This window comes from Centropristis striata, chromosome 13 (assembly GCF_030273125.1).
Source record: "Centropristis striata isolate RG_2023a ecotype Rhode Island chromosome 13, C.striata_1.0, whole genome shotgun sequence".
Lineage (NCBI taxonomy): Eukaryota > Metazoa > Chordata > Actinopteri > Perciformes > Serranidae > Centropristis > Centropristis striata.
The window spans coordinates 33,742,418-33,768,912 of record NC_081529.1 but is presented as its reverse complement, the minus strand read 5'-3'; the positions used below and the strand labels follow the sequence as shown (position 1 = coordinate 33,768,912).

Here is a 26,495-nt window from a genome sequence, read left to right as displayed (position 1 = left end):
ATCAGACAGAGCTGTAACTTCTGGATCCCTGGAGGCATTTTGGGGTAAAAGTGTTTTCTTGGTTGTTCCTCTAGTATTTTTTGTGCTGAATCCATTTCTGCTGGATGTCAAGCTGTAAAAGTGACGGTATCATTGTAAAGGAGGATCCATGGCTTTCATTGAAGCCCAAAGTTGGATCTTTCTGACAAACTGCTCCAAAGAATGAATGGAGGTGAACTGGCCTGAGCCGCTGACTTCTAATTTAAGGCTCACAATAACCTCTCACTAAGAAATAGTTTGGGTATATTATACTTTTCCTGAACTGACAGAGTCTATTAAGTATTGCAGTTGTTGGTTTTTGGGTCCCTGATGTCCCTTGATCCTACAGGGATCCTACAGGAGAGTTGATGCCTGGTTCTCCAAACTGGGGGCATGCTGACCACCGTCTGCTGTTGATAATACACCGACTATGGATAAGACTTTGTACAACCCCACTTCAAAAAATCCGAACTATCCCTTTAATACGGTGGCCCTGAGAGCTCACAGCAACTACAACTTCAGAAAACACATGCAAATACACAAAACACAAGCAAATTGATAAAACATCTTCATCAATTTGACAACACAAGAGCAGCATTTAGAAAACGTGCTGCAAAGACCACAACACAACAGAAGTGTTTCCAGAGGACACTTAAAAGTGATGCACACGTCTGGACATGCTAGCGCATATCTATGTGCTAGCGTTAGCGGCCGATCGTAGCGTGCTAATGTTAGCCGGCGATCGATAGCGTGCTAGCGTTAGCGGGTTAGCAAGACCAAGACCAACTCGGTGCCGTTGAGAGAAACCAACTAAAACGTGTATCAATAATTTATTTGATTTGTTTAACTCCAATGTGATTAATACGGGCTAGCAGGCTAACACTATACAGTACAGGCCAAAAGTTTGGACACACACCTTCTCATTCAATGCGTTTTCTTTATTTTCATGACTATTTACATTGTAGATTCTCACTGAAGGCATCAAAACTATGAATGAACACATATGGAATTATGTACTTAACAAAAAAGTGTGAAGTAACTGAAAACATGTCTTGTATTTTAGATTCCTCAAAGTAACCACCCTTTGCTTACTAGAATATAAGACATGTTTTCAGTTATTTCACACTTTTTTGTTAAGTACATAATTCCACATGTGTTCATTAATAGTTTTGATGAATTTACAATGTAAATAATCATGAAAATAAAGGAAACGCATTGAATGAGAAGGTGTGTCCAAACTTTTGGCCTGTACTGTATATCATGTTATAACATGAAAATATCATTATCATTAAAATAATGTGGTAATTTCACATTATAACCTTACGATGTGAAATTATAATTATCTTGAAATAATGTGATAATATCACATGCGTGTCCAGACGTGTGCATCACTTTTAAGTGTCCTCTGGAAACACTTCTGTTGTGTTGTGGCCTATTTGCAGCACTTTTTCTTATTGTGTTGTGTTGTGGTCTTTGAAGTGTTTTCTAAATGCTGCGCTTGTGTTGTAAAATTGATGAAGATGTTTTCTCAATTTGCTTGTGTTTTGTGTATTTGCATGTGTTTTCTTTAGTTGCAGCGCTGTGAGAGAGCTCTCAGGGCCACCGTACTTTAAGGGATAAATACAGTGACAAAGCACACAGCTTCACCATGAGACCATGTGGATGTGAGACTACCAAAGACCCTGCACAGTGTACACACTAGAGTCATTACTGTCAGTGGGACACTTAAAGGACGTGCCGCCATGCTGTCTACGTGTTCTTTGTCTAAACAGAAACCTGAGCAAGCCAGCAGGCCTCAGAGCATCATGGATGCCACAGTTGGAAAGAAACACAAATTGAGAAGAAAGAAGAAGTAGCCTGAGGCTTCACACTGAGCAACATTATAAACAACTTTTCACAAGTGACACAGTGACTATAACAGCTAAAGTCATATTTAACAAACACAAACACAAGAACTTGAAGCCCGGAGGTGAATTTCTGGCGCTTTTGCAGACACCCATCACCTCCCTCCAACAGCAGAGAGGAAGTGGATGGTTAGACCCCTCTGGGAAACCACATGACTGGCAGAAAGGCTGCTGCCACCCACAGATTTTAAATACATTGTTATCAGATGATTCCCCCCCCCCCCCCCCCCCCCCCCTCTTATGAATAATTATACAGTAATGGAGGGAGAGGAGGGTTTTCTTGACAGGAGGTTAGCTGAAGTGCTATACTCCCACAGAGACTTCAGCGTTTTACATTTTCATCTTTGGTGGTTTGCAGCAGGATACCAATGTAATGAGTCTGAATATGTGTGTGTGTGTGTGTGTGTGTGTGTGTGTGTGTGTGTGTGTGTGTGTCAGAGGGTGGGTGGGTGGTTGAAATCATGCCCATGTGTGTGTGTGTGTGTGTGTGTGTTTTGTGCCTGTGTGTTCTATAAAGATTTGAAATAATTTGTCGGTCAATGGCTAATTTGTGACTGCATAGCATCTGAGGGTCCAGTCATAATTAAGATACATAACAACATGTCATTGATGCTTTTCTGGAGAATTAAGTAATAACTTCAGCATTTGGCACATGAAAGAAGCTAGAAAACTTGACACTGATCAAGCTGGAAGTGTTAGTACGGAGGGGTTTGAAAATGTTCTTACTTTTTTAAAAGAGGCTGTACGAGACATTCAGAAAATGTATATAGCAGCAAGCAAATATTTGCTATGTAAATATATAGTGGAGTATGTTCATGACACAGCAACTGACACAGCTGCTGCTCTGCATGCTGAGATAAGCGCTCAGACAGAAGTTACCTGCTGATAATACCAGCAGATGGGACAAGTCATTTTAAAATGTACATCATGCTGTATTGAAGAAGACATGAAACTAGAGATGAGACCTTAAACTCATTAGGGAAACTCATTGAAAAGGGTAATTTTGTCACACAGTGCGTTCAGATGCACAGTTTAATCGAGCTATGCTTAAAAGTCGATTCTGGCGTCTAATAGGACTTCTGTCCTTGTTCCAGTTTACATGCAACTGAAAAAATTTAATAACTGACGGGAACGTGTCCCCCTCCTCAACACTGTGTGGCGTTATGCTTCGTTTCAGCAGGTTAATATGGCGCCCTTTCTGTTGACCTCAGTTCGACACTTTGTGCCATCGCTACTGACTGGCAATTGGCTAATGCTACCGGCTAATGCTACTGGCTAATGTGACCAGCTAATGTGACCGGCTAATGTGACTGACTAATGTGCGATCGGCTAATGTGACCGACTTATGCGACCGGCTAATGCGACAGGCTAATGCGACAGGCTAATGTGTCTGGCTAATGTGCAACCGGCTAATGTGCAACAGGCTAATGCGACAGGCTAATTTGACTGGCTAATGTAAGCGGCTAATGTGCGACCGGCTAATGTGACTGGATTATGCGACTGGCTGATGTGCGATCAACTAATGTGACCGACTTATGCGACCGGCTAATGCCACAGGCTAATGCCACAGGTTAATGTGCGACAGGCTAATGTGACCGGCTAATGTGCGACCGGCTAATGCGAGTGGCTAATGTGCAACCGGCTAATGCGACAGGCTAATGCGACCGGCTAATGCGACCGGCTAATGTGCAACCGGCTAATGTGACAGGCAAATTCGACCATCTAATGCGCAACAGGCTAATGCGACAGGCTAATGCGACCGGCTAATGTGACAGGCTTATGTGCGATTGGCTAATGTGCAACCGGCTAATATGCGACTGTCTAATGCGACCTGCTAATATGAAAATCGACGACTTCAGTCGAACTAACACGTTTGCATGCCCTTCAGTTGTCCAGTTGTAGTCAGATTAAGGCAACAATTCTAATACAGGTTTAAAGCACTTCTGCATTGGCTTCACCCTTCAGGATTTGTGTATAATATTGTGTATAATAGTTATGAAAATCAAACCCAGAATAGTCTTTTTTTCTATACAGAAGTGGATCCATTCAAACCATGCAGCCCTTTCCCATTAAATGACCCCCGTCTGTTTCCCACCTCGTGTTATTCTTGTCTTGAAACGACAGAACAACTGAGCATGACTAGCGAGCATCTGAAACATTTCATGTCGGCCAACTGAAACAAAACCATTATTTCTTCACACACTATTTTCCTCACGAGCTAACTGCTCTCCAGAGCTAAAACGACACGACTGAAACCTCCCCAGAATTTTACAGGCGCCCCCAAAATGCACCACAACGTGCCTCGAATTATTATAATTCCCACCATATGGGGTGTGTGAGTGTGGGCCTTTTCAAACCTTATAACACCACCTAGACCCAACTGCAGCCAAAACCCACCACCATTAAAACACAATGCAACTCAACACTACAGAGACCACTTCCTGCTCTGCTACACCAATCAGTCGTGTTCTGCCTCGGTCACTAATGGCCTCGGGGCGGACACGCAACGAGGTGTCAGGAAAATCACCCTCGCTCTGGAAAACGTTGCCCCATGCGCCTTACAGTCCACTTTCACCATTTCAACTGTCAAATATCTACACGGACATGAGTTTGAATCTGAAATACTGAAATAAAACAGCAGCGTGTGGAAGACTTTAACCCTTTATCAGGCGAAGAACTACATTTGGTAACTTCAGTGGATATCAAAATGGGGTGGAGAAAAAAGTTGTAAGTTTGCTAGATTAAAGTGGCAAATCTACAAGAAAAAAAGTTGCAGATTTACGAGATTTAAAGTGGCAAATCTGTGCGAAAAAAGTCGCAGATTTACGAGATTTAGAGTGGTGAATCTGCTAGAAGAGTTGCTTTTTTTTTGCTTTTTTTATGTTTTGGACTGAGTTTTTATTACTATTTTATTCTATTTTATTTTATTGTTTTACTGTTTTTAGTATTTTATTGTTTTCATTGTTTTTATTTATACCTATTTGTGTATGATTTATTCTATTTTAATAACTGTGCAGCACTTTGGTCAACTGAGGTTGTTTTTAAATGTGCTCTATAAATAAACTTTGACTTGACTTGACTTGACTTTTTTTCCCACTTCTTTCTCATAAATCTGTGACTTTTTTCCACGCAGATTTGCTACTTTAAATCTCTTAAATCTGCAACTTTTTTTCTTGTAGATCTGCTACTTTAATCTAGTAAATTTGCAACTTTTTTCTCAAATTTTTTTTATTTTTTATTTTGAATATCAGCTGAAGTTACGGTTAGTTCTTCGCCTGATAAAGGATTAAGGTAAAAAAAAAAATTCTAAAAAAGGAAAAGCAGCACAGCACAGTAGGGCTGCAAAGATTTATAGATTTTCTGTCAACTATTAAATTAAGCAGCACCTATTCTGATCACTGATTAATCAATTTGAGTCAGTTTTAAAAGAAAAAAAAGTAAAAAATTTTGTCTTCCAGCTTCTTAAAGCTTTTTTTCTTCCTTTTTCTTATTCTTTTTTTCCCTTTTTTAGCTCTAACTCTGTTTTTATTGAGTTTTTATTACTATTTTATTGTTTTTAGAATGTTATTGTTTTCCTTGTTTTTATTTATTGCTATATTTGTATATGATTTTATTGTATTTTAATAACTGTGCAGCACTTTGGTCATCTGAGGATGTTTTTAAATGTGCTCTATAAATAAACTTTGACTTGACTTAAATGTGAATATTATCTTTTTCTCTCTGAATATCTGAATATCTTTGAGTTGTGGAAACAACAAGACATATGAGGACAGTGAACAATCAACAATCAACAGTGAAAATAATTGTTTAGTTACAACTAGTAACAACTTTTAACATAATTTCACCTACCAACAGCTTGTAATTTAATCTTTCTGTTCATTTGTTACTTTAAATGACATAATTTAAAAAGTCATCATTATCAAGTAATGAATTTATGTTCATAAACACAGATCTAACAACAAAACTTATCAAACTAACTACATGTATATTGAAAAAAACAACAACACACACTGTAAAAATGATGTGTCTATAAACCAGATAAAACAGTAAATCTGAGGGAAATGATCTTGCTGCATGGACAGATAATTTACCTTGACAAGATTTCTTAAATTAAGATTGTTAAATGTAGAAATAAGCACGTTGAACACTTAAAATGAGAATTTAATTCTTAAAACAAGATGAATTATAGCTGCCAGCAGCGATGAACTGGCCCGAGAAGAGTGACCTGATGATTATTGACTTAATTTCTTATTTTAAGTGTTCAACATGCTTATTTCTAGATTTAATAATCTTAATTTAAAAAATCTTGTCAAGGTAAATTATCTGTCCATGCAGCAAGATCATTTCCCTCAGATTTAGTGTTTTTATCTGGTTTTTAGACATCCTTTTTTACAGTGATCCCATTTTATTTTCACCTGTTGTCGTCACTTTATATCCTTATTGATAAAAGAAAATCGAGGACCAATATATATTTCAGCGGTGCTGTCATTTCTCCTCTCCCTTAAAGGATTTATACTACAGTTTAATAGCAATCCGATCAGCCGTGGCCTCTGGTGTCGAGGCTGTAGGTCAGCACATTGACAAGCTTTCAAAATATTGATGGAGCTGGTGGACTGTGGTTTTTCCTTAAATAGAAATTCAGAAGTGCATCTTTTAATGAATTAACTATACTGCCCTACCAAGACTAACTGCAGTAACTAAATTTATGGTCAAAATTGAGTTATAACTAAAAATTAACTCCTTGATGTCTGTTTTATCTTGTGACAAAGTTTTAGATTTCAATTTTGCTTTATTTCAGTGAAATAATAATATAAAAAACACAAAATCCAACTCAAAACCAAGCAGTAATTGCACTTACCACAGTCTGCTTTGGATATATATACTAATTTAAACATAAAAATAATATAAATTATAAGTTTATTTGCAAGAGAAATGATTATCTAGATAGTGATGAAGTAAAAAAATGAGATAAAAAGATATTAAGACTAAAGTATAACATTTCTTTATAATATTATTTCTAAAATACACAAATCTTTGAATAGAGTTGTTAAACACTTTTAAATACACTTATAAAATCAATCTGAAAATGTTTATTCACTGAAAACTAAACATAAAAGCTAAAAGAAGACGACAACATTGTAGTTACTGCACTCTGTTTATAATTACTATTAGAACCTTTTACAGCATGGGTCTCAAACTTGCGGCCCGCGGGCCAATTGTGGCCCTCGTGACGATATTTTGTGGCCCCCACCTTGATATGAAAGTTTAATGTGAGTTTTATATGAATGGCACTTTACTGTGTTGTGTGTGGAAGGTCCCTTTAATTACTGTTGTTGGTAATTGTGTGTCTTTTTTTTATTATTTTGTGTGTTTTTTGGTAATTGTGTATCTTTTTTTGGTAATTTTGTGTCCTTTTGTAATAATTTTGTGTCTCTTTTAGTAATTTTTTTTTTTTTTTAAATTTTTTGTCTTTTTGGGTAATTTTGTGTCTTTTTAAAATAATTTTGTGTAATTTTTTGTAATTTTTGGTCTTTTTTGGTCATTTTGTGTCTTTTGTGTCTCTACCCCTGTTTTACAGCAATGCAGTAACTACGTTTTTGGGGTCAAAGGTCAAATATATGAAAATTCATAAAAATGAAATCATCAATACATGTAGAAATAAGTGTCATATCACTTATCTACCTATAACCCATTTGGCTGGCCAGTTAAAAATCTTTAAAAAACCTTAAAGCAGTTTTTCTCAGTTTGACCCTGCAGTTACACTTTATAGGGCTGAATAGAGACAAGTCATTTGTTTACTAGGAAGTTATTTTGGATCTTGTTCTGCTGTGAGACAACAATAAATGTTCCTCTTTATAGCGTCATCCAGGAATTGAAGATGCAACAAACACAAGAAAGACTTTTATGAGTTGCTCATTGCGCGCCACGTCATGGTGACAAAGCCGTGACAATCACAACCATTGTGCCTCGGAAATCTGAGGTTTTTCAGCTTTCTGCGGCGGCTCTCAAGTCCCATATGAAACCCATCACTCCATGAAGTCCCCTTAAAGCCATAAAACAACACAGAATATTCATTAAATCTTTGCTTTATTCTGCATGCACTATTTGTGGCTTTTCCATTCCCGTAATGGGCTCGTATGCACACATGCAAAAGAGAGGAGGACTGAGTGGATCAGGCCAGATAAAAGCAAAATGGAAAACACACATGAATGTCTGAGTTCGTCTCACACAAGACAATAACTGCTGGAACAACATGCACGGGAGGGTGGTGCACTGAAAAAAAAAGGTGTTTAGTCTAAAAACCAGATAAAACAGTAAATCTGAGGGAAATGATCTTGCTGCATGGACAGATAATTTACCTTGACAAGATTTCTGAAATTAAGATTATTAAATCTAGAAATAAGCATGTTGAACACTTACAATAAGAAATGAACCCTTAAAACAAGATAAAAAATTAAAGCTGCCAGCAGCGATAAACTGGCCCGAGCAGAGTGACCTGATGATTATTTGTTTCTTACCAAGATAAAAAATTATACTTTTTACATTCTTTTTTTGTTTTTTGTGTGTCTTTTTTGTCGATTTTTTTATCTTTTTATGTCTTGTTTGTGATTTTATGTCTTTTTTTGGTGTTTTTGTGTCTTTTTTTGTCTTTTTGTGTCTTTTTTGATGTTTTTGCTTCATTTTTGGTCATTTTATGTGTCTTTTTTGCTGATTTTTTAAATCTTTTTATGTCTTTTTTGTGATGTTATGTCTTTTGCTTCTTTTTTTGGTCATTTTGTGTCTTTTTTTGGTCTTTTTGCGTCTTTTTTGTCATTTTGTGTCTTTTTTTTTGTCTTTTTGTGTCTTTTTTGGTCTTTTTGTGTCTTTTTTGGTCATTTTGTGTCTTTTTACATCTTCTTTTGGTCACAAAATGACCAAAAAAGACAAAAAAATTACAAAAGAGATAAAAAAAAATTGCAAGCAGTGATGAACTGGCCTGAGCAGAGTGACCTGACAATTATTTGTTTCTTACCAAGATAAAAAAAAAAAGATTTAGAAGTGTTAGATAATTTATCCTGTTTTAAGAGATTTAAGAGAAGAGAATTTCTTATTTTAAGTGTTCAACATGCTTATTTCTAGATTTAATAATCTTAATTTAAGAAATCTTGTCAAGTGAAATTATCTGTCCATGCAGCAAGATCATTTCCCTCAGATTTACTGTTTTTATCTTGTTTTTAGACAAACCCTTTTTTTGCAGTGTACTGCTGCTGTGTGTGTGAAGTGTTTCCAGCGTGAAGAGCCAATATCTGACACAAATATATGACCGTGCATCTGCTGAAATGGCCTGTGCTTATTTCTCCGTCCAACACATGTGGAAGCAGGCGCAGCATCACAACACACAAATTGTTGTCAGATTTGATAATCTGACTCCGCTGTGTCTTGTGCAAAGGCTGTTTTTTATTACGACTCGTCTGCAAAATGATTAACTGTTGTCTGATTTTTTGATATTGATTAATGCTGCACGCAAAGGTCAGAAGCAGCCGAACGGGAGAGTCGATAAAGTAATAAGACAATGTAGGTTAACTGGTGCCATGCTAAAATTAAATGAATGATCCAGGATCATATTAACTAGTGCAGTGCCTGTAGGAAGTATGTATTCATATAGTGGGAGATTAAGTAGACTTTTCAATTCTTGTGTGTGAAAGTGGGATGTACAATGAGGTGTAATACTCAAAGTAATAGTGTTAATATACAAAGTGCGTATTGGGTAATACATGGATGTACATTGAGATATAAAGAGACACAGAAATAGTTATTATAAGAAGAAGAAACTTAATCATTCAACATGGATAGACATATATCTATAAAAGCAAGAAGCGTCTGTGTGTGTGTGTGTGTGTCTGTGTGTGTGTGTGTATGTCTTGCGCATGGCACGAAGGTGTGCATCCTCGATTTTGAAGATTTTTTAATTAAGTTTTCAAAATATCATTATTTACATAGGATGTGTTGCAGCATTACACTGTTTCCGATCGGACGCCTTTTAGGGGAGCTCCGCCCCATTGTGTGATAGGCCTACACCTGGTCAGTTACACAACTCACTCTGGATTTCCACCCTGACTCATCTCATCTGAAGTCTATTTAGCCTACCTATCTTTAGGAGTTTTAAAGTGGCTACAAGGTTCCATTTAACAATAATATTCTAATAGATTCCAGCGAATATCAATGTTCAATGTGCATGTGCTGGATGGTGTGGTACCTTATGAAAAGTAAGTGTTTAATGGAGTTGCAGACGAATACATACTTGCCTACGGGCACTGCACTAGTCTGATAAACACAAATGTTGTAAAAGGGACCAAAAAATGACACAAAATGATCATAAAAAGATACAAAATGACAAAAAAATGACAAAAAATGATCATAAAAAGATACAAAATGACAAAAAAATGACAAAAAATGACACAAAAGGACCAAAAAATGACACAAAAGGACCAAAAAATGACACAAACTGACCAAAAAAGACACAAAATGATTTAAAAAAGACACAAAATGACCAAAAAAAGACACAAAGTGACTGAAAAAGGACACAAAATGACTAAAAAAAGACACAAAATGACTAAAAATGACCAAAAATAGACACAAAATTATCAAAACAGTTTCCTCACATGTACATATTGAAGTATTGTGATTTTTCCAGCCTCTCCTGTCCTCTCCTCTCTGCTCTGTGTAAACAGCCTATCAATGTTCAATGTGTATGTGCTGGATGGTGTGGTACCTTATGAACAGTAAGTGTTTTATGGAGTTGCAGACGTTGTAGTGGTCTGCATGTAATGTACGAATACATACTTCCAACGGGCACTGCGCTAGTCTGATAAACACAAATGCTGTAAAAGGGATCAAAAAAGACACAAATGACCAAAAAAAGACACAAAATGACAAACAAAGACACAAAATGACCATAAAAAGATATAAAATGATAAAAAAAATACACAAAATGACCAAAAAAAGGAGGAAAAATGACACAAAATGACCAAAAAACAACACAAAATGACCAAAAAAGACACAAAATGACCAAAAAAAGGAGAAAAAATGAATGCTACACATATTGAAGTATTGTGATTTTTCCAGCCTCTCCTGTCCTCTCCTCTCTGGTCTGTGTAAACAGCCTATCAATGTTCAGTGTGTATGTGCTGGATGGTGTGGTACCTTATGAACAGTGTTTTATGGAGTTGCAGACGTTGTAGTGGTCTGTATGTAATGTACGAATACATACTTCCAACGGGCACTGCGCTAGTCTATACAGACACAACATATGAAGTGAGTAAAGCTAAATCTCCGCTTAGCATGCTAATAGCAAACAACAGAATTTGCATTATAGATAGATATCTATATGTATGGTAGAAGTATTTGTTGACCTGAGAGCTGCAGATGAAGCTTTGGGTTTGTTTCCCAGAGTTTGTCATACACAGCAGCTTCCAATCAGATGGGAAGTGTTTGTTTGTGTGTGTGTGTGTGTGTGTGTGTGTGTGTGTGTGTAAGCTTCCAGATGTGACAGTGAGATGACCTGCTGCTCACTGACAGTCAGCTGAGGAGAACTCGCTTGTTCCACATGGATGAGCTCCTGCTGTCACACACACACACACACACACACACACACACAAACACACACACACACACACACACACACACACACACACACACACACATACACAGCCGAGCTCCATGACTTCCTGAACTTTCCCTGTGGGTCGCTGCAGATGACAGCAAACAGATTTTCCCCAATTTCTGAGACTCAGTGACAACGAGGTGTCGTCTTCCTTCCAGTGATGTCACCAGGATCACGTTGCTGCTGTCGCTTTTGTTGTTAATCCCTCCGACTCTTCTCCACCCTCACTTTACTTCTACCCCCAATACAAAACAGCCAATATTCTAAAATATCAGTATTCTTATAGATCACACCCTTCGGAGCTGAATTATTAGATGGACCACATCTCCAATTATCACTGAAATTATCAATGTATTCTCTTGATCTTTTATTTAACCTTCTATGGTACACATTATGATACTAGGCAGTAAGGAAAAAAAGTTTCAAGGTTTTTTTTGTCTTAAAATAGACTAAATAAACACAATTTGAAGAAATTTTTTTTTTTTTTTTTTGAAGTTTTGGGGTTTGTTCCCCGTATAACATTGTACCATAACAGTGCACAATTGAAAGAGAGGTTTTTCAATCAATAAATTTAAAAACATTATAAAAGGAACTTTTTTAACCGGTTTCTTGTCTGAATGTTGCCTGTAGGAAACACTGAACCATTGAACCAACGACCCATTGAAATGAATTTCTTCAACAGTCTAAATTCACAGTTGCATTTTAACAAGTTGACATTATTTAATAAGAAAATAAATTGCATGAAACTATCAAATGAAGTTTAACTCAGCTAACAGTAGCATGTTTTAAACACAAACTGACTGGTTACGCACTTTGTTATGGTTAGAAAAAACAGGGTTTGTGTTAAAAAAAAATACTAATAATAGTCTTTTTTTTGTCATTTTGTGTCTTTTTTGGTCATTTTGTGTCTTTTTGGTCATTTTGTGTCTTTTTTTAATCATTTTGTGTCTTTTTTTAGTCATTTTGTGTCTTTTTTTGGTCATTTTGTGTCTTTTTTAGTCCTTTAATCCAACATAAAATGTGATTTTGAATCTTCTTTTTACTTTCAAAACACTATCATGCTCAATAAAGAATATGAAATGTTGCAAATGTGAACAAAGGTGTCAAATCTAACATATTAGAGGGTTCCATCCAGTTCTATCATTTTATACTAAATCTATTTGAGCTTGTCTCCAGTTTTACTTGGTATATCATCATCAAACTGAAACTGGCCTCATGGAGTTTACAGCCAGAACTTTAGAGGTAAATTTACAGTAGGGCTCCACGCTGCTTTGTTTTCTAGTCTGGATGTGGTGAAGAAGTCTGGATTTGGAGCTTTTGGAGACTCCAGAGGGTTAAAGCAAAAATGCCAAACATTTGCTGGTTCCAACTCCTCAAGAATTAGTTCCTTGTCATAAATATTAGCAGACTGAATACTTTCGAAGTCTCCTGCTGTCAATTGACCAAAACAGGAAATTTAAATAAATCACCTCCGGCTCAAATTATAAGTTACAGCCTCTTGTTATGACTGATTTGACTTCCACAGACCATGTTGGTGTCGCTGCCATGTTACAACACCAACAAAACTAAAGCATTAAAGCATAACAGCTTTACTGCACCAGTCAGGCTAATTAAAACACACAGAAACACACATAAAACATGCCCTGGAAACACCGGGGCGGCCACAGGTATGTGCACATAAAGTCATCCTGAAAGAAGAGCGAGGAGGAGTGAAGTTAGAGGAGATGGAGGGAGGAGAAAGTGTAAAAAAGAGGAGAAGTAACCTGCACGGGGATGTGATGCATGTGTGTGTTTATGTGCTCCGGGAAAAACAGAGAGGAAGCTAAGCAGCATGCTAAAATTATCAGTGGTGAAAGTGTTTCCATGTGTCCTTATGTTCGCAGTTAAAACACAGCTAAGGGGGTTGAAGAGGAAAAAAAAGTCAGGAGAAGATTAAATTACACCTTTAGAGTTTCAATCATGCTATCAGAGAGCTTGTTTATCAGCTCCTCATCCTGTCAGACCTCCATCTTTTCTTATGGAACATTTTTGCTCCGCACTGTAAAAAATGTTTGGAGAAATTACAGTAAAATACTGTCAAAATCAACATGGTCTCACAGGAATCCGTGAAATAGCCACAGATTTGCTTAACTCAAAATCCGTGGAATATCCACGGAATCACTCAAATTTCCGTGAAACTGACACAGATTTCGCTACAATGCAAGTTAATGACAGTCATATCCCGTGGCTATTCCAACATACAAAGTGATTATGTACATTCACTGAGTGAATATTTAGAAAATAAAACATATATTTCTCGCTAGAAATGTGGTCAAAATCCATTTTTATGCAGAAACTAAGTCAAAATATTGATTTTTTCACTAAAAATGAGAGAACTGTCCGCCATGTTTTTTGCTCTGACGTGTCACGTGATTTGGAACAAACCAATAGGAAAAAATATTAACTTGCATTGTAGCAAAATCCGTGTCAGTTTCACAGAAATTTGAGTGATTCCGTGGCTATTCCACGGATTTTGAGTTAAGCGAATCCGTGGCTATTTCACGGATTCCTGTGAGACCAGGTTGGTCAAAATGCATCAGAAATAGGGCGTAAAATTAGAAATTGCATATCATCCTAGTAGACACTTTTAATTACCGTAAATCAAAGAATAGCACAAAACTTTAACTTTTACTGTCATAAACTGTGGGAAACACACAGTTTTATGGAACCTTTTTGCTCTACACTGTAAAAAAAAATGCATATCATATCATTATGTCAAGATGATGGCTCTAGCATTTTCTGATTATTAATTCAAGAATATTTTTCAACATATTGAGAAAATAGGTCACGTGTATTTCATTAAAGTCAAGAAAAATGCACTTGATATTAGTTAGAATACATTAATTCTAAGGTATTTTTGGGTTAATCAAGATTAGATATTTTTACTTGTTTTGAAAAGTCTTGACAAGACAAAATTTCTTGTTCCGTTGGCAGATAATTTTGCTATTTTTAAGCAAAATACACCTAATTTTTCTACTTTTTTTCTTGTTTTAGTGAGGTGGTCTGTATCTGTATTTTTCACGGTGAAGTTCTGGCAACCAAAGCTGCTGGTATTTTACCGTAAATTAAGCAGATTATTTTTTACAGTGTGCACAAAACAGTCTCCTGACACTGCTGGGATGTTTGAGCAGAGCTGGGATGTTCTCCAGGAGCTTCGTAGAACATCTGGAGATGATCAGAATCTGCTCCATCCAGACCTAAATCCTTCTTTAGGGCCTTAACTACACACAAATGATAGCTCTGGTCAGCCTGGTCGCACAAATCAGCTGCAACAGTAGCCGACGTACGTTTTATGTGCAGCATCAGACCTGCAGTAAACATCTGACACCACTTGATTGCATTAATCCTATTAAGCGCATTAGAATAATAATGTGCTGTTTGCATGCAGAACAAGAATACAGGATGTCATGCTGCAGGCTGTAAATGGTGTTTAGATGAGTGTCAGGATGATGAAGTGCTCCTCAGAGACCCCAGCAGCCTTTTGATCTACAGGCTGGAGAATATTGGCTTATGGAGATGTGAATATATGAGCCAGCCGTGTGTAGAGTGGCTGTCCGCTCTATTGACAGTTGCATTTTAACAAGTTTACATTATCTAATAAGAAAATAAATTGCATGAAACTATCAAATGAAGGTTAATTCAGCTATCAGTAGGAATATATTTTTTCCAGATGGAAAAGGGCCAGGAAATTATGTTTTAAATGATTTTTTTCAGTGCAAAATGGCAAAGCTGTGGCAAAAGTCTGCAAAATAGTGTTTCAATATGGCCTCCTGGAGGTCATGTGACACATTAAAGCATTGCTATTGGTTCCCTATACTCTTCCCTCTTTTTAAAAGTATTGCATCACTTAAAAAGATGCATTGTAGAAATTTGACAGGTTAAAAATGGGTCAACACCGTACCATAGAGGGTTAACAGTAGCATGTTTGAAACACAAACTGACTGGTTACGCACTACAACTACTTTGTTATGGTTAGAAAAAACAGGGTTTGTGTTAAAAAAAACTACTTTAGAAGAAAAGCAACTACGATCCCTATTCCAAAAAAGATAGATGTTGTCTTAAACATAAATTAAACAGAATGCTAGAATTGTCTAATTGTTTTGACATATATTCAACTGAAAACTGTACAAAGATCCTGTCATCCAGCTCTTTTATTTGTGTCTTGTGTGTTTAGCGTAACAATTTTGGTCATTTTGTGTCTTTTGTTGTGTCTTTTTTTGGTCATTTTGTCTCCTCATTTGTTTATTTTTTGGTCATTTTGTGTCTTTTTTTGGTCATTTTGTGTCTTTTTTGGTCATTTTGTGTCTTTTTTTTGGTCATTTTGTGTCTTTTTTTAGACATTTTGTGTCTTTTTTTAGTCATTTTGTGTCTTTTTTAAGTCATTTTGTGTCGTAGCCAGCAGCCTTTTGATCTACAGGATGGAGAATATTGGCTTATGGAGATGTGAATATATGAGCCAGCCGTGTGTAGTGTGGCTGTCCGCTCTATTGACAGGAGACATCAGCACTTCTTCTGCACACAACTGTGACACAAGTGCTTCCTGGCTGACCCTCCTCCACCCCGCCATACATCACTGCACCGTCTGAGCATCCACAGCTTCTTTGTAAAAGATTTAAAACTCATCATATCGGGACTCAGAGCACGTCTGGGGCATCGAAGAGGTAAACAGCAATCTGCTGCTGTTTATAGGAGATTAAAGCTCATATTTTTGGCATCTAGTACTCTGTTGTGTTTATTCTGACCTGTTATAACTTTTTTGGACCAAATGTTGTATAAAACTGTGTTATGTAGAGTCGTGGCAATCAGCTAGATTTTGATATAAGATTTTTTTAACGTAATTTCATCAGAAAGTCGGGTCAAAAGCAGGGGCGCAGATGGGATTTTTGGAACGCTTTTAAATGAACTGTAGTGTAAACAACAACCAACATATTTACATCAATAAAAATAAGTTTGTACATGAAATTTCCAGTGCAGCCAAACACATTTACCGACTTGAAGCTGACTCAATGAAGAACCCAAAAACATCTCTCCTCCTTTATCACCCTGAACATACTGCTGGGTGATTTCCTGTCTGTCAAGATTTACTGAGACTATGATGGGGGACCCAAAGAAAGTAGGGGGTTCGGGACCATGCTCCCCCGGAGAACATTTTTGTCCTAAAAGCCTAAATTTGGTGCCTCTCGCACATTCTAATGCCACTATTCCATATTGTAAAGGAGAATAAGGGTTTTTATGTTTTATTTATGGTGTCATATTTTGACAGTCTTCTTGTATATTCTGTGGTGGACTCTGCTAACACATCCATGTGCTCTTATTTTGAAATGTGTGAAATGTGTTTGCTTTTATGTTGAAGGTGTGTCTAACACGTTCTTACTGTAACGCCTTACGGTGTGTTTAATTTACACTGAAAGTCTGAACTTGGAGCTCGGAACAACGTCAAAAATTCTGACATTCGTGTAGACCTTGAATGCACCATTAGCCACCGGACTCTCTATGTGCTGCAATGTAAAAAGTCTAACTAACGGAACATTAATCCTCTGTTTCAACGTTGTTCCGAGCTCCAAGTTCCAACTTTCAGTGTAAATCAAACACACCATAAGGCGGTATGGTAAGAACATGTCAGACCCACCTTCAAAATAAAAGCAAACACATAGCTTTCAAAATAAGAGCACATGGATGTGTTAGCAGAGTCCACCACAGAATTTACAAGAAGACCGTTAAAATATGCCTTTAATAAAACATAGAAGAACCATTATTATACTTTACAATAATTCATTAAAATATGCAATGATTTAGATGGAATAGTGGCATTAGAATGTGCGAGAGGCCCCCGGACCCCCCTACTTTGTTTAGGTCCCCCATCATAGTCTCATCAAATCCTGTGGGCAGACAATAAATCACCCAGCAGTATGTTGAGGGTAATAAAGGAGGAGAGATGTTTTTGGGTCTTTCATGGAGTCAGCTTCAAGTCAGTAAATTTGTTTGGCTGCACTGGGAATTTCATGTACAAACTTCTTCGTATTTATGTAAATATGTTGGTTGTTGTTTACACTACAGTTCATTTAAAAATGTTTGAATAAAACATATTTTGATTAAGGCATGGAGTGGAAAAATAACTCATTGGGTTGGAATCGTTTGGTGAGCTTCGTCCTCCCCAGTTCAAAAATCCCATCTACGCCCCTGGTTTAAAGTCCACCTGTCAGCCAAAGAACTATTAGACATTTAGGCGAGTAAATCCACTCCCACCTCCTCAACTAACAATGCACCTCTGACTTTAATCATCAGTCACATGATTCTGGAAAAGCACTAAAACATATTTATCTTACAATATTGCTGTAAGAAAAAAGCCATATTGTGACAGTAACATACTGTTTTCCATTAAAAAGGTATTATACTGTAGAAAACAATGCATTCTGGGCGATATTTGTACGTAGCTTGCCGTTTTCCATAAAATATATATATATATGATATTTTCTAAGTCTCTTCATGTCCACATTTTTTAATGGCTAAAGTGAAGACAGCACTTAATTCATAGTAATTGGCTTTCAGACAGTAATCTGCTCCATTTACAAAAAATGACTGCATTGTATACTGCAACAATATTGCAACTAGCTTCAGCACTATACTGTGTTTTAGTATACTGAAAAAAATCAATGAAATGCAGGATTGTACTGTAATTCAGTATGTGGTTTTATCACAGTAACAAATTTAACAGTAGAATGCTGCCAGTAGTTTATTGTTAATTAAAAGACAATTGTTTCCAGTGTACAGAAGTCTAAAAAGTGTGCCAACCAACCAGTCTCCCCCAAAAAGGATCATGCAACTGTCCTTTTGTTTTAGTTTTGCTGCCAGACTGTGGTGCGTTAGTGTGTGTGTGTGTGTGTGTGTGTGTGTGTGTGTGTGTGTGTGTGTGTCCCCTACCTGTACCACTCCAGTCCTTTATCATAAAACCTGTCGAAGAAGTGCGGCTCCGCGCCCACCGCCCTCACGTCCGGGTGGATGCGCAGAAACTCCAGCAGTGCGCGCGTTCCTCCTTTCTTCACGCCGATTATAATCGCCTGCGGAAACCTTTTGGTGCCGAAAGTGTTGGACACGGGCATGCCGTTGCTCTGGGCGCTCTCCGCGCGCTGTCCCGGCGCGTCCACCTGCCCCGCGTCCGCGCCGGAGGATGTGCGGTTCCGGTGAGACGGCGCGTCGGGGCGCAGGAGGAGGAGACGCGGCGACGGTCGCAGTTCGTCCAAAACGCGGCGATGATCGTCCAGAATGTCATAATCTGACGCTTGTTGTCTGTATAAAGACCTCGGAGCCGAATCGCAGAACCCGGTGAGGCAGTAGAAGAAGTAGGTGAAGATCAGGAGCATGGTAAAAAACACCGAGACTTTGGAGAGCACCTTGCCAAAGTTGAACCTGACTCTGCATCCACTACATCCCATGAGTTGATCTCCTGCTCGGCGTCAAAGCTCCAAAACGGGGACAACAGCATGCTTCTTCTTCTCCTGCATGGGTCGGAGTTGTTTTTACATTTATCTCTCGGAACCTGTTGCGCCAAAGTGAGGCATCACATGGAGAGCTTCAGAAGGAAAAATCCTCATAATCTTTGTCTGTTTCTGTCAGAAAAAAGGCAGAAATGATTCCTCGTCCAGGAAGAAAGTTTAATCATTGAACATGACTCGTTAATGAGCAGAGAGATGAACCTCCAGCCTGCTGCGTGTCTGAGTGTCTGAGCTCTCCAAGCTCTCATTCAAGGTTTCTCCTCTGTTTCCTACGCCCTTTTTACACGTCTCCACCCTCCCTCCCTCCTCCAGCTATAGATAAACATGCCTCCTGTGGACACACACACACTACATATAGAGGCTCGGCTATAGTAGTCTGTCTTTATATTCAAATATATTTTTACTTAACATAAATTACGCTGTGTGTTGTTATGATGAATCATCGAGAAGGAAACCACTTGATGCTATGGGCGGATTATGAGAGCAAAAGGCCCCATGACCTGGAGGAAGACACACTTTCTCATGGTTTTGCCTTCTTGGTTGTTGTTGTTGTTGTTTTCCATCTTTTTGTAACAGTTACATCATGGGTTTGGTCTTTTGTGTCTCTTTCTCGTCATTTTGTGGTCATTTTGTGGTCATTTTGTGTCTCTTTGTAGTCATTTTTTGGCCTTTTTTGGTCATTTTGTTTCACTTTTGAGTCCTTTTTTTTAGTCACTTTTTTCTTAAGCTTACAATAAACACATCATACCTCCTTTGTTTAGTCTGTATAAAAACCAAAGCGTAAATCATCAAATAGACTTTTTACCTGGGTTATATGCTGGACTAGAAGTCATGGAAGCCAATGGAGACTCCAGGAAGTAACTAGTCCCAACCAAGGCACAACGTCTGAAAAATGCAGTTGGATGTTGTCATTTTGCATCACTTTGTTATGGTTACGTCATGGATTTGGTCTTTTGTGTCTCTTTATTGTCATTTTGTGGTCTTTTTGTCTTATTTTTTGTAATTCTGTGTCTCTTTGTATTCATTTTTTGGCCTTTTTTGGTCATTTTGTTTCACTTTTGGGTCCTTTTTGTTTTGTCACTTTTTTGTTAAGCTTACAATAAACACATCATCCTTTGTTTAGTCTGTATAAAAACCAAAGTGTAAATCATCAAATAGACTTTTTACCGGGGTTATATGCTGGACTAGAAGTCATGGAAGCCAATGGAGACTCCAGGAAGTAACTAGTCCCAACCAAGGCTCAACGTCTGAAAAATGCATCACTTTGTTAGGGTTACGTCATGGATTTGGTCTTTAGCGGGTCTTTTGTGTCCCTTTCTTGTCATTTTGTGGTCTTTTTGTCTTCTTTTGGTAATTTTGTGTCTCTTTGTAGTCTTTTTTTGCCTTTTTTGGTCATTTTTGTTTCACTTTTTTCTTAAGCTTACAATAAACACATCATACCTCCTTTGTTTAGTCTGTATAAAAACCAAAGCATAAATCATCAAATTTACTTTTTACGTTATATTTGGTGGCCTAGAAGTCTGGAAGCCAATGGAGACTCCAGGAAGTAACTGGTCCCAACCAAGGCACAACGTCTGAAAAATGCAGTTGGTTGTTGTCGTTTTGCATCACTTTGTAAAGGTTACGTCATGGATTTGGTCTTTTGTGGGTCTTTTGTGTCTCTTTCTTGTCATTTTGTGGTCTTTTTGTCTTATTTTGGTAATTTTGTGTCTCTTTGTAGTCATTTTTTGGCCTTTTTTTGTCATTTTGTTTCACTTTTGGGTCCTTTTTTGTGTTTTTTTGTGTCTCTTCGTAGTCACTATGTGTCTTTTGGGGAATTTTGTGTGTGGTTATAGTACTTTGTGTCTTTTAAAGCTGTTTGATGTCTCTTTGGGGCCTCTTTGAATCTTTTCGCAGTCATGTTGTGTCTGTTTTCATTTGGGTCTCTTTGTAGTAGTTTTGTGGTCACTTTTTCACCTTTTGTCTTTTTTGGTCATGTTGTGGTCACTTTTTTTGAGGAGGGGGGTCATTTCGTTTCTCTTTTTTTACTTTTAAAAAATAATAATTTTTCGCCATTTTGTATCACTTTGGGGTCACTTTTTTTGTGTTTTTTTGTGTCTCTTTGTGGTCGCTTTGTGTCTCTTTAAGTGACATTTAGTGACCATTCAGTAATGTAAACATGCTTTTACTAAAAACCCATTTGCAAAATAAAAATCTCTGGTCTATGAGTCAAATATGCCTGAAGTTATTTATATGCTCTATGTTTATATGGAACCTTGTAAAATGAAAAAAATATATTGAACACTTCATTATGAGCTACAGCTCCTAATTTTATTTAATGCATTATTTATCCTTTATTTCTAAAATTGTCAGGAATTTACTCATACTGAACACACAATAATGATGTATATTTAGCTGTTTATTATATGTTTATTGTTTATTTCTAGAATTGGTTGCCAATGTAATACACTGTGTGTATAATGTAATAATAATAATGTTAAATATGCTTTTATAAAGTTATTTTTTCTACCTTTTCACAGTCATGTTGGTGCACAATCCAAACACAAAAGGTCTATTTTCATCCCAACTCAAATATTTACTATATTGGCCAACATATTTGTTATCTGTTCTCCCTCTAAAGTCAGCAACAGTCTGAAAGATTCCATATCGCTGGAGCACTAAGCTACATGCACATGAGTGTTTTACAAATGTAAGCTGATCCTGCAGAGGAAAATCCTCCTTGGCCCTTTGAACCCAGATGATAGATGTCTCTGAGAATAAGAGAAGCCCCGAGGATGTCTATCCAAAACCTCTTGTACTCTCCGTGCACCCTGAGACTCGACACAGAACGCAGCACGTAGCCGACACGGTGACAAGTCTCCCAACACAAACGTCCAGAACAATGGGCCCGAAGCCAGGAGGGGCCCCTGTGACTGCTCGGTCCCATAAATACAGTATCTGAGGGCCCTCGGGGGCCGTACAGGAAAGGATCAGCACCGCCGTGTTTCCTCGACTTTGGGAAAGCTGGAGCAGGTGTAGAGTTTCTCCTGGTGAAGAGGTGGAGGCTGAACTTGAGATGAAGTTCAGACTTTGAAGCTGACGAAGACACCGAGCTGCTGTTTGAATGGATGAGGGTTTGAAAATAGAGAGAAGAATGGTGACGGGAAACTGAGGTAGATAATCAGTTAGAGACGGAGGTGAACGCTGAGCCCCGGGGCGCCGTGTGCTTCAGACGGAGATAGTAAATTAATTTGGCAAACTCACTGTGTTGGATAATTGAGGATTTTATATTTATTATATCTATACTCAGATCTCTTCCTGTATATCCTCTGGGAAAATAAAGATGGCTTGGTTGAAAAAACTTTACTTAAAAGTTTGACATTAATGCCACTCTCAGCTTAGCTTAGCACAAACACTGGGAAAACGAAGGAAACAGCTAGCTTGACTCTGTTCAAAGCAGGCGGCAACCTCCGGGTCTGAGCAGGGAGGCAAACCAGGAAGTGCCTTAAGCTGCATTCTACCTAAAATTCCAGCAGGGGGCGCTAAGTTTGGCTGCAAAAACATTTTTGTCCATTCATTTCAGTACAAAATGAGAAAACTTCTCACTTGATTTATTACCTCAGAATATTTTTTTAGGAGAACACTATGTACTCAATCACTAGTAAAAAATCTTCTTCAAGACAATTTGATGTTAATAGTGTAAATAATGGCCCCATTTAGAAGAAAGTAGAAGATAAAGAATCGTATGATTTGGGGCGGGGCTACCTTTGATTGACAGGTGGTGAACAATACGTATCCACTGCAATATACGGTCATATTCGGTTACATATATGTGTCTCTTTCTTGTCATTTTGTCTTATTTTGGTAATTTTGTGTCTCTTTGTAGTCATTTTTTTTGCCTTTTTTGGTCATTTTGTTTCACTTTTGGGTCCTTTTTTGTGTTTTTTTGTGTCTCTTCGTAGTCACTTTGTGTCTTTTTTGGGCACTTTGTGTGTGGGTATAGTACTTTGTGTCTTTTTAAGATGTTTTATGTCTCTTTGTGGGCCCTTTGAATCTGGAGGAGACTAGAAATCATGGAAGCCAATGGAGACTCCAGGAAGTAACTAGTCCCAACCAAGGCGCAACCTCTGGGTCTGAAAAATGCAGTTGGTTGTTGTTGTTTTGCATCACTTTGTAACGGTTACGTCATGGATTTGGTCTTTTGTGTCTCTTTCTCGTCATTTTGTGGTCATTTTGTGGTCATTTTGTCTTATTTTGGCAATTTTGTGTGTCTTTGTAGTCATTTTTTGCCTTTTTTGGTCATTTTGTTTCACTTTTGGGTCCTTTTTTTGTGTTTTTTTGTGTCTCTTCACAGTCACTTGTGTCTTTTCTGGGAATTTTGTGTGTGGTTATAGTACTTTGTGTCTTTTTAAGATGTTTTATGTCTCTTTGTGGCCCCTTTGAATCTGGAGAAGACTAGAAGTCATGGAAGCCAATGGAGACTCCAGGAAGTAACCGGTCCCAAACAAGGTGCAACGTCTGGGTCTGAAAAATGCGGAAGTGCCGTAAACGTGCATTCTTTCTAATGAACAGCAGGGGGCGACTCCACTCAACTCAGTCACCAAAAATGTTAGCATTTTACGTTTCTGCAAACAACAGATACTTTGAAGCTTGTTTTTGAACCATAATTTTGTTGAAAATTATCATTTCTGCACTGCTACAACCTGTTGTAAGTATGACACCTGATGGCTGCAGCTTTAAACATGCTGCAAACACTTGACGACAACCAATGTAGTAAACGTGGCGATCGCTGTTTTAAATACTTTTAAACACTAAAAACAAAGTGTTTAAAGAACGCTTGAAAGTTAAAGGCACTAAAACCACTTGGTTAAGTTAAAAGTAATAACTAAAAGTAAGAAAAAAAAAGGCTTAAAATCACATTCCAGACATAACGTCCAACAATGGGACACTAAATTGCTTTTAACATCACAATGCTTCATCAACAACAACAACAACAAAAATAAAAAGCGTTTCCAATCAACGTATTTGTGGTTTTCAGAAATGTTAAATGCACTTTTGCATCCTTAATTATAATGGAATCTATTTCAGCAAAAGTACTCCCATGTGCACAAAGTCTAGATATAGTGTGTAAGAAAAACTCTCTCTTCAATGTTTTTTTTTTTTTTTTTATTTCTTCATGTTTATGTTTAGACAAGCCCACATCCACAAAAGGAAATTAAACATTTTAGTTGCGGGAGGCAAATGGGATATAAACTTTTAAAAAGTGAAGCATTACAAAGCCTGTGATTGCAATTTATTCTGAGATGAAAAAAAGAAAAAAAAAAGAAGTGCTCAAACAAAGGTTCTCTGCGGATTCTGACATGACCCAAGCAAATATAGAATAATGATATGTTTTGCAGCACAAACAGGCATTGTAAATCCAGCCTGGCACGGAGGAATTCACAGCTCTGGAAAGGACCGTCTGCATGCTGGCTGCAGCGGAGGATCCAGTCAGAATGAGGTCAGGATCCAGGCTTTGCTTTCATCAGACGTTTTATTTGCTTTTCCCTCACACTAATTGCTCCAGTTGGAGTTTTACTGACAGGTTTGGACGCGGAAATATAAACAGCGAGATTAAAGAAACAAACAGGCAGCAGCAGTGTTGAGGAAACAAATATGATCTGCGAGTCATGAACTGTGGAGGAGGATGAATCCACGTTAATGTGTTTGTGTTCACGTCTTGTGCATGTGTCGGCATTTATGCGTGTGTGTGTGTGTGTGTGTGTGTGCAGCACATACATATCAACTGTGGTGCCTTCAGGTGCTGCTGCTGCTGCACTGCAAAAAAGGTGTCAGGGTCACAAAATGACCAAAAAAGACAAAAAATTTACACAAAAGATGAACAGCGATGAACTGGCCCGAGCAGAGTGCAAATTATTTTTTTCTTACCAAGATAAAGAAAACTTCTTGTGCCTTTTTTTCTTCTTTTTACGTCTTTTGTTTCTTTTTTGGTCATTTTATGTCTTTTTGTGTCTTTTTAAAATATTTTAAGAATCTTTTTTGTGTCTTTTTTTTGTCTGTTTTGTGTCTTTTTGTGTCTTTTTTTGGTAATTTTGTGTCCTTTACATCTTCTTCTGGTCACAAAATGACAAAAAAGACAAAAAAATGTACAAAAAAAGATAAATTAAAGCTGCCAGCAGTGATGAACTGGCCCGAGCAGAGTGACCTGATGATTATTTGTTTCTTACCAAGATAAAAAAAAAAACTTTAGATTTAGAAGTCTTAGATAATTCATCTTGTTTTAAGAGTTAATTTCTTATTTTAAGTGCTCAACATGCTTATTTCTAGATTTAATAATCTTAATTTAAGAAGTCTTGCCAAGGTAAATTATCTGTCCATGCAGCACGATCATTTCCCTCAGATTTACTGTTTTATCTGGTTTTTAGACTAAACACCTTTTTTACAGTGTGTGTTTGTGTTCACGTCTTATGCATGTATGTATGTGTTTGCAGCCCATTCATTTTAACTGTGGTGCCTTCAGGTGCTTGTTGCTGCTGCTGCATCCCTGATAGAGGTTTCCATAGCCAGAGGCCCTCTGATGCTGTGTACATGTGTCAGCCATTACAGCAAATTACAAATCGTCCAGAAAAAAAAACAGCAGAATGTTCCACTCTCATTTAGTAATTTCCAGTATGAGGAAGAAGCTGTCGGCCATTAGCGATAGCCGCAAGATACCCGGCAGCATCTCCATAAAGCCGCCATGACAGATCTTTGAAACCAGGAGAGGCTCATTTAGTGGTCCAGAGGTATGGCTGGAGTTTCCTACAAATGGAGCCTTTATATTGTGTCTGGAATGAGATATTTAGTAAAAAATTGAACACAGATTGTCGATGTAGATATCAGAGGGTTTTCCTACTGTTTGGATCTGGTTTTTCTCTGCACTGATGTGGTTATTAGCTCAAAACAATCCGTTTAACTCTATTGAGTCTTCAATCCCTTTCATGTCTTTTCGTGTCTTTGTAAGTCATTTTGTGTCATTTTCTTCATCTGTGTCTTTTTTGTTTCTTTTTTGTGTCTTTTTCTGATATTTTTGTCTATTTTGTGTCTTATTTTTTAGTCATTTTGTGTCTTTTTTTAGTCATTTTGTGTATTTTTGTGTCTTTGTTAGTGATTTTGTGTCTTTTTTTAGTCATTTTGTGTATTTTTGTGTCTTTGTTAGTGATTTTGTGTATTTTTTTGGTCATTTTGTGTCTTTTTTTAGTCATTTTTTAGTCTTTTTGTGTCTTTGTTAGTGATTTTGTGTCTTTTTTTAGTCATTTTGTGTCTTTTTGTGTCTTTGTTAGTCATTTTGTGTATTTTTTTTGTCATTTTGTGTCTTTTTTAGTCATTTTGTGTCTTTTTTGTCATTTTATGTCTTTGTTTGTAATTTTATGTCTTTTT

The 26,495-nt window shown here is 37.4% G+C and overlaps 1 protein-coding gene across 1 annotated transcript in view; it reads right to left on the bottom strand.

The window, feature by feature from the left end:
* The window catches only part of LOC131982694 (heparan sulfate glucosamine 3-O-sulfotransferase 6-like), a 29,913-nt gene extending 10,674 nt beyond the window's left edge, over positions 1-19,239 (bottom strand). Inside the window, exon 1 of the mRNA XM_059347253.1 lies at positions 18,526-19,239. Coding sequence (XP_059203236.1) covers positions 18,526-19,037 — 512 coding nt within the window. The 5' untranslated portion in view covers positions 19,038-19,239. The remainder of the gene's footprint in view (positions 1-18,525) is intronic.
* Between the last annotated feature and the right edge of the window lie 7,256 nt (positions 19,240-26,495).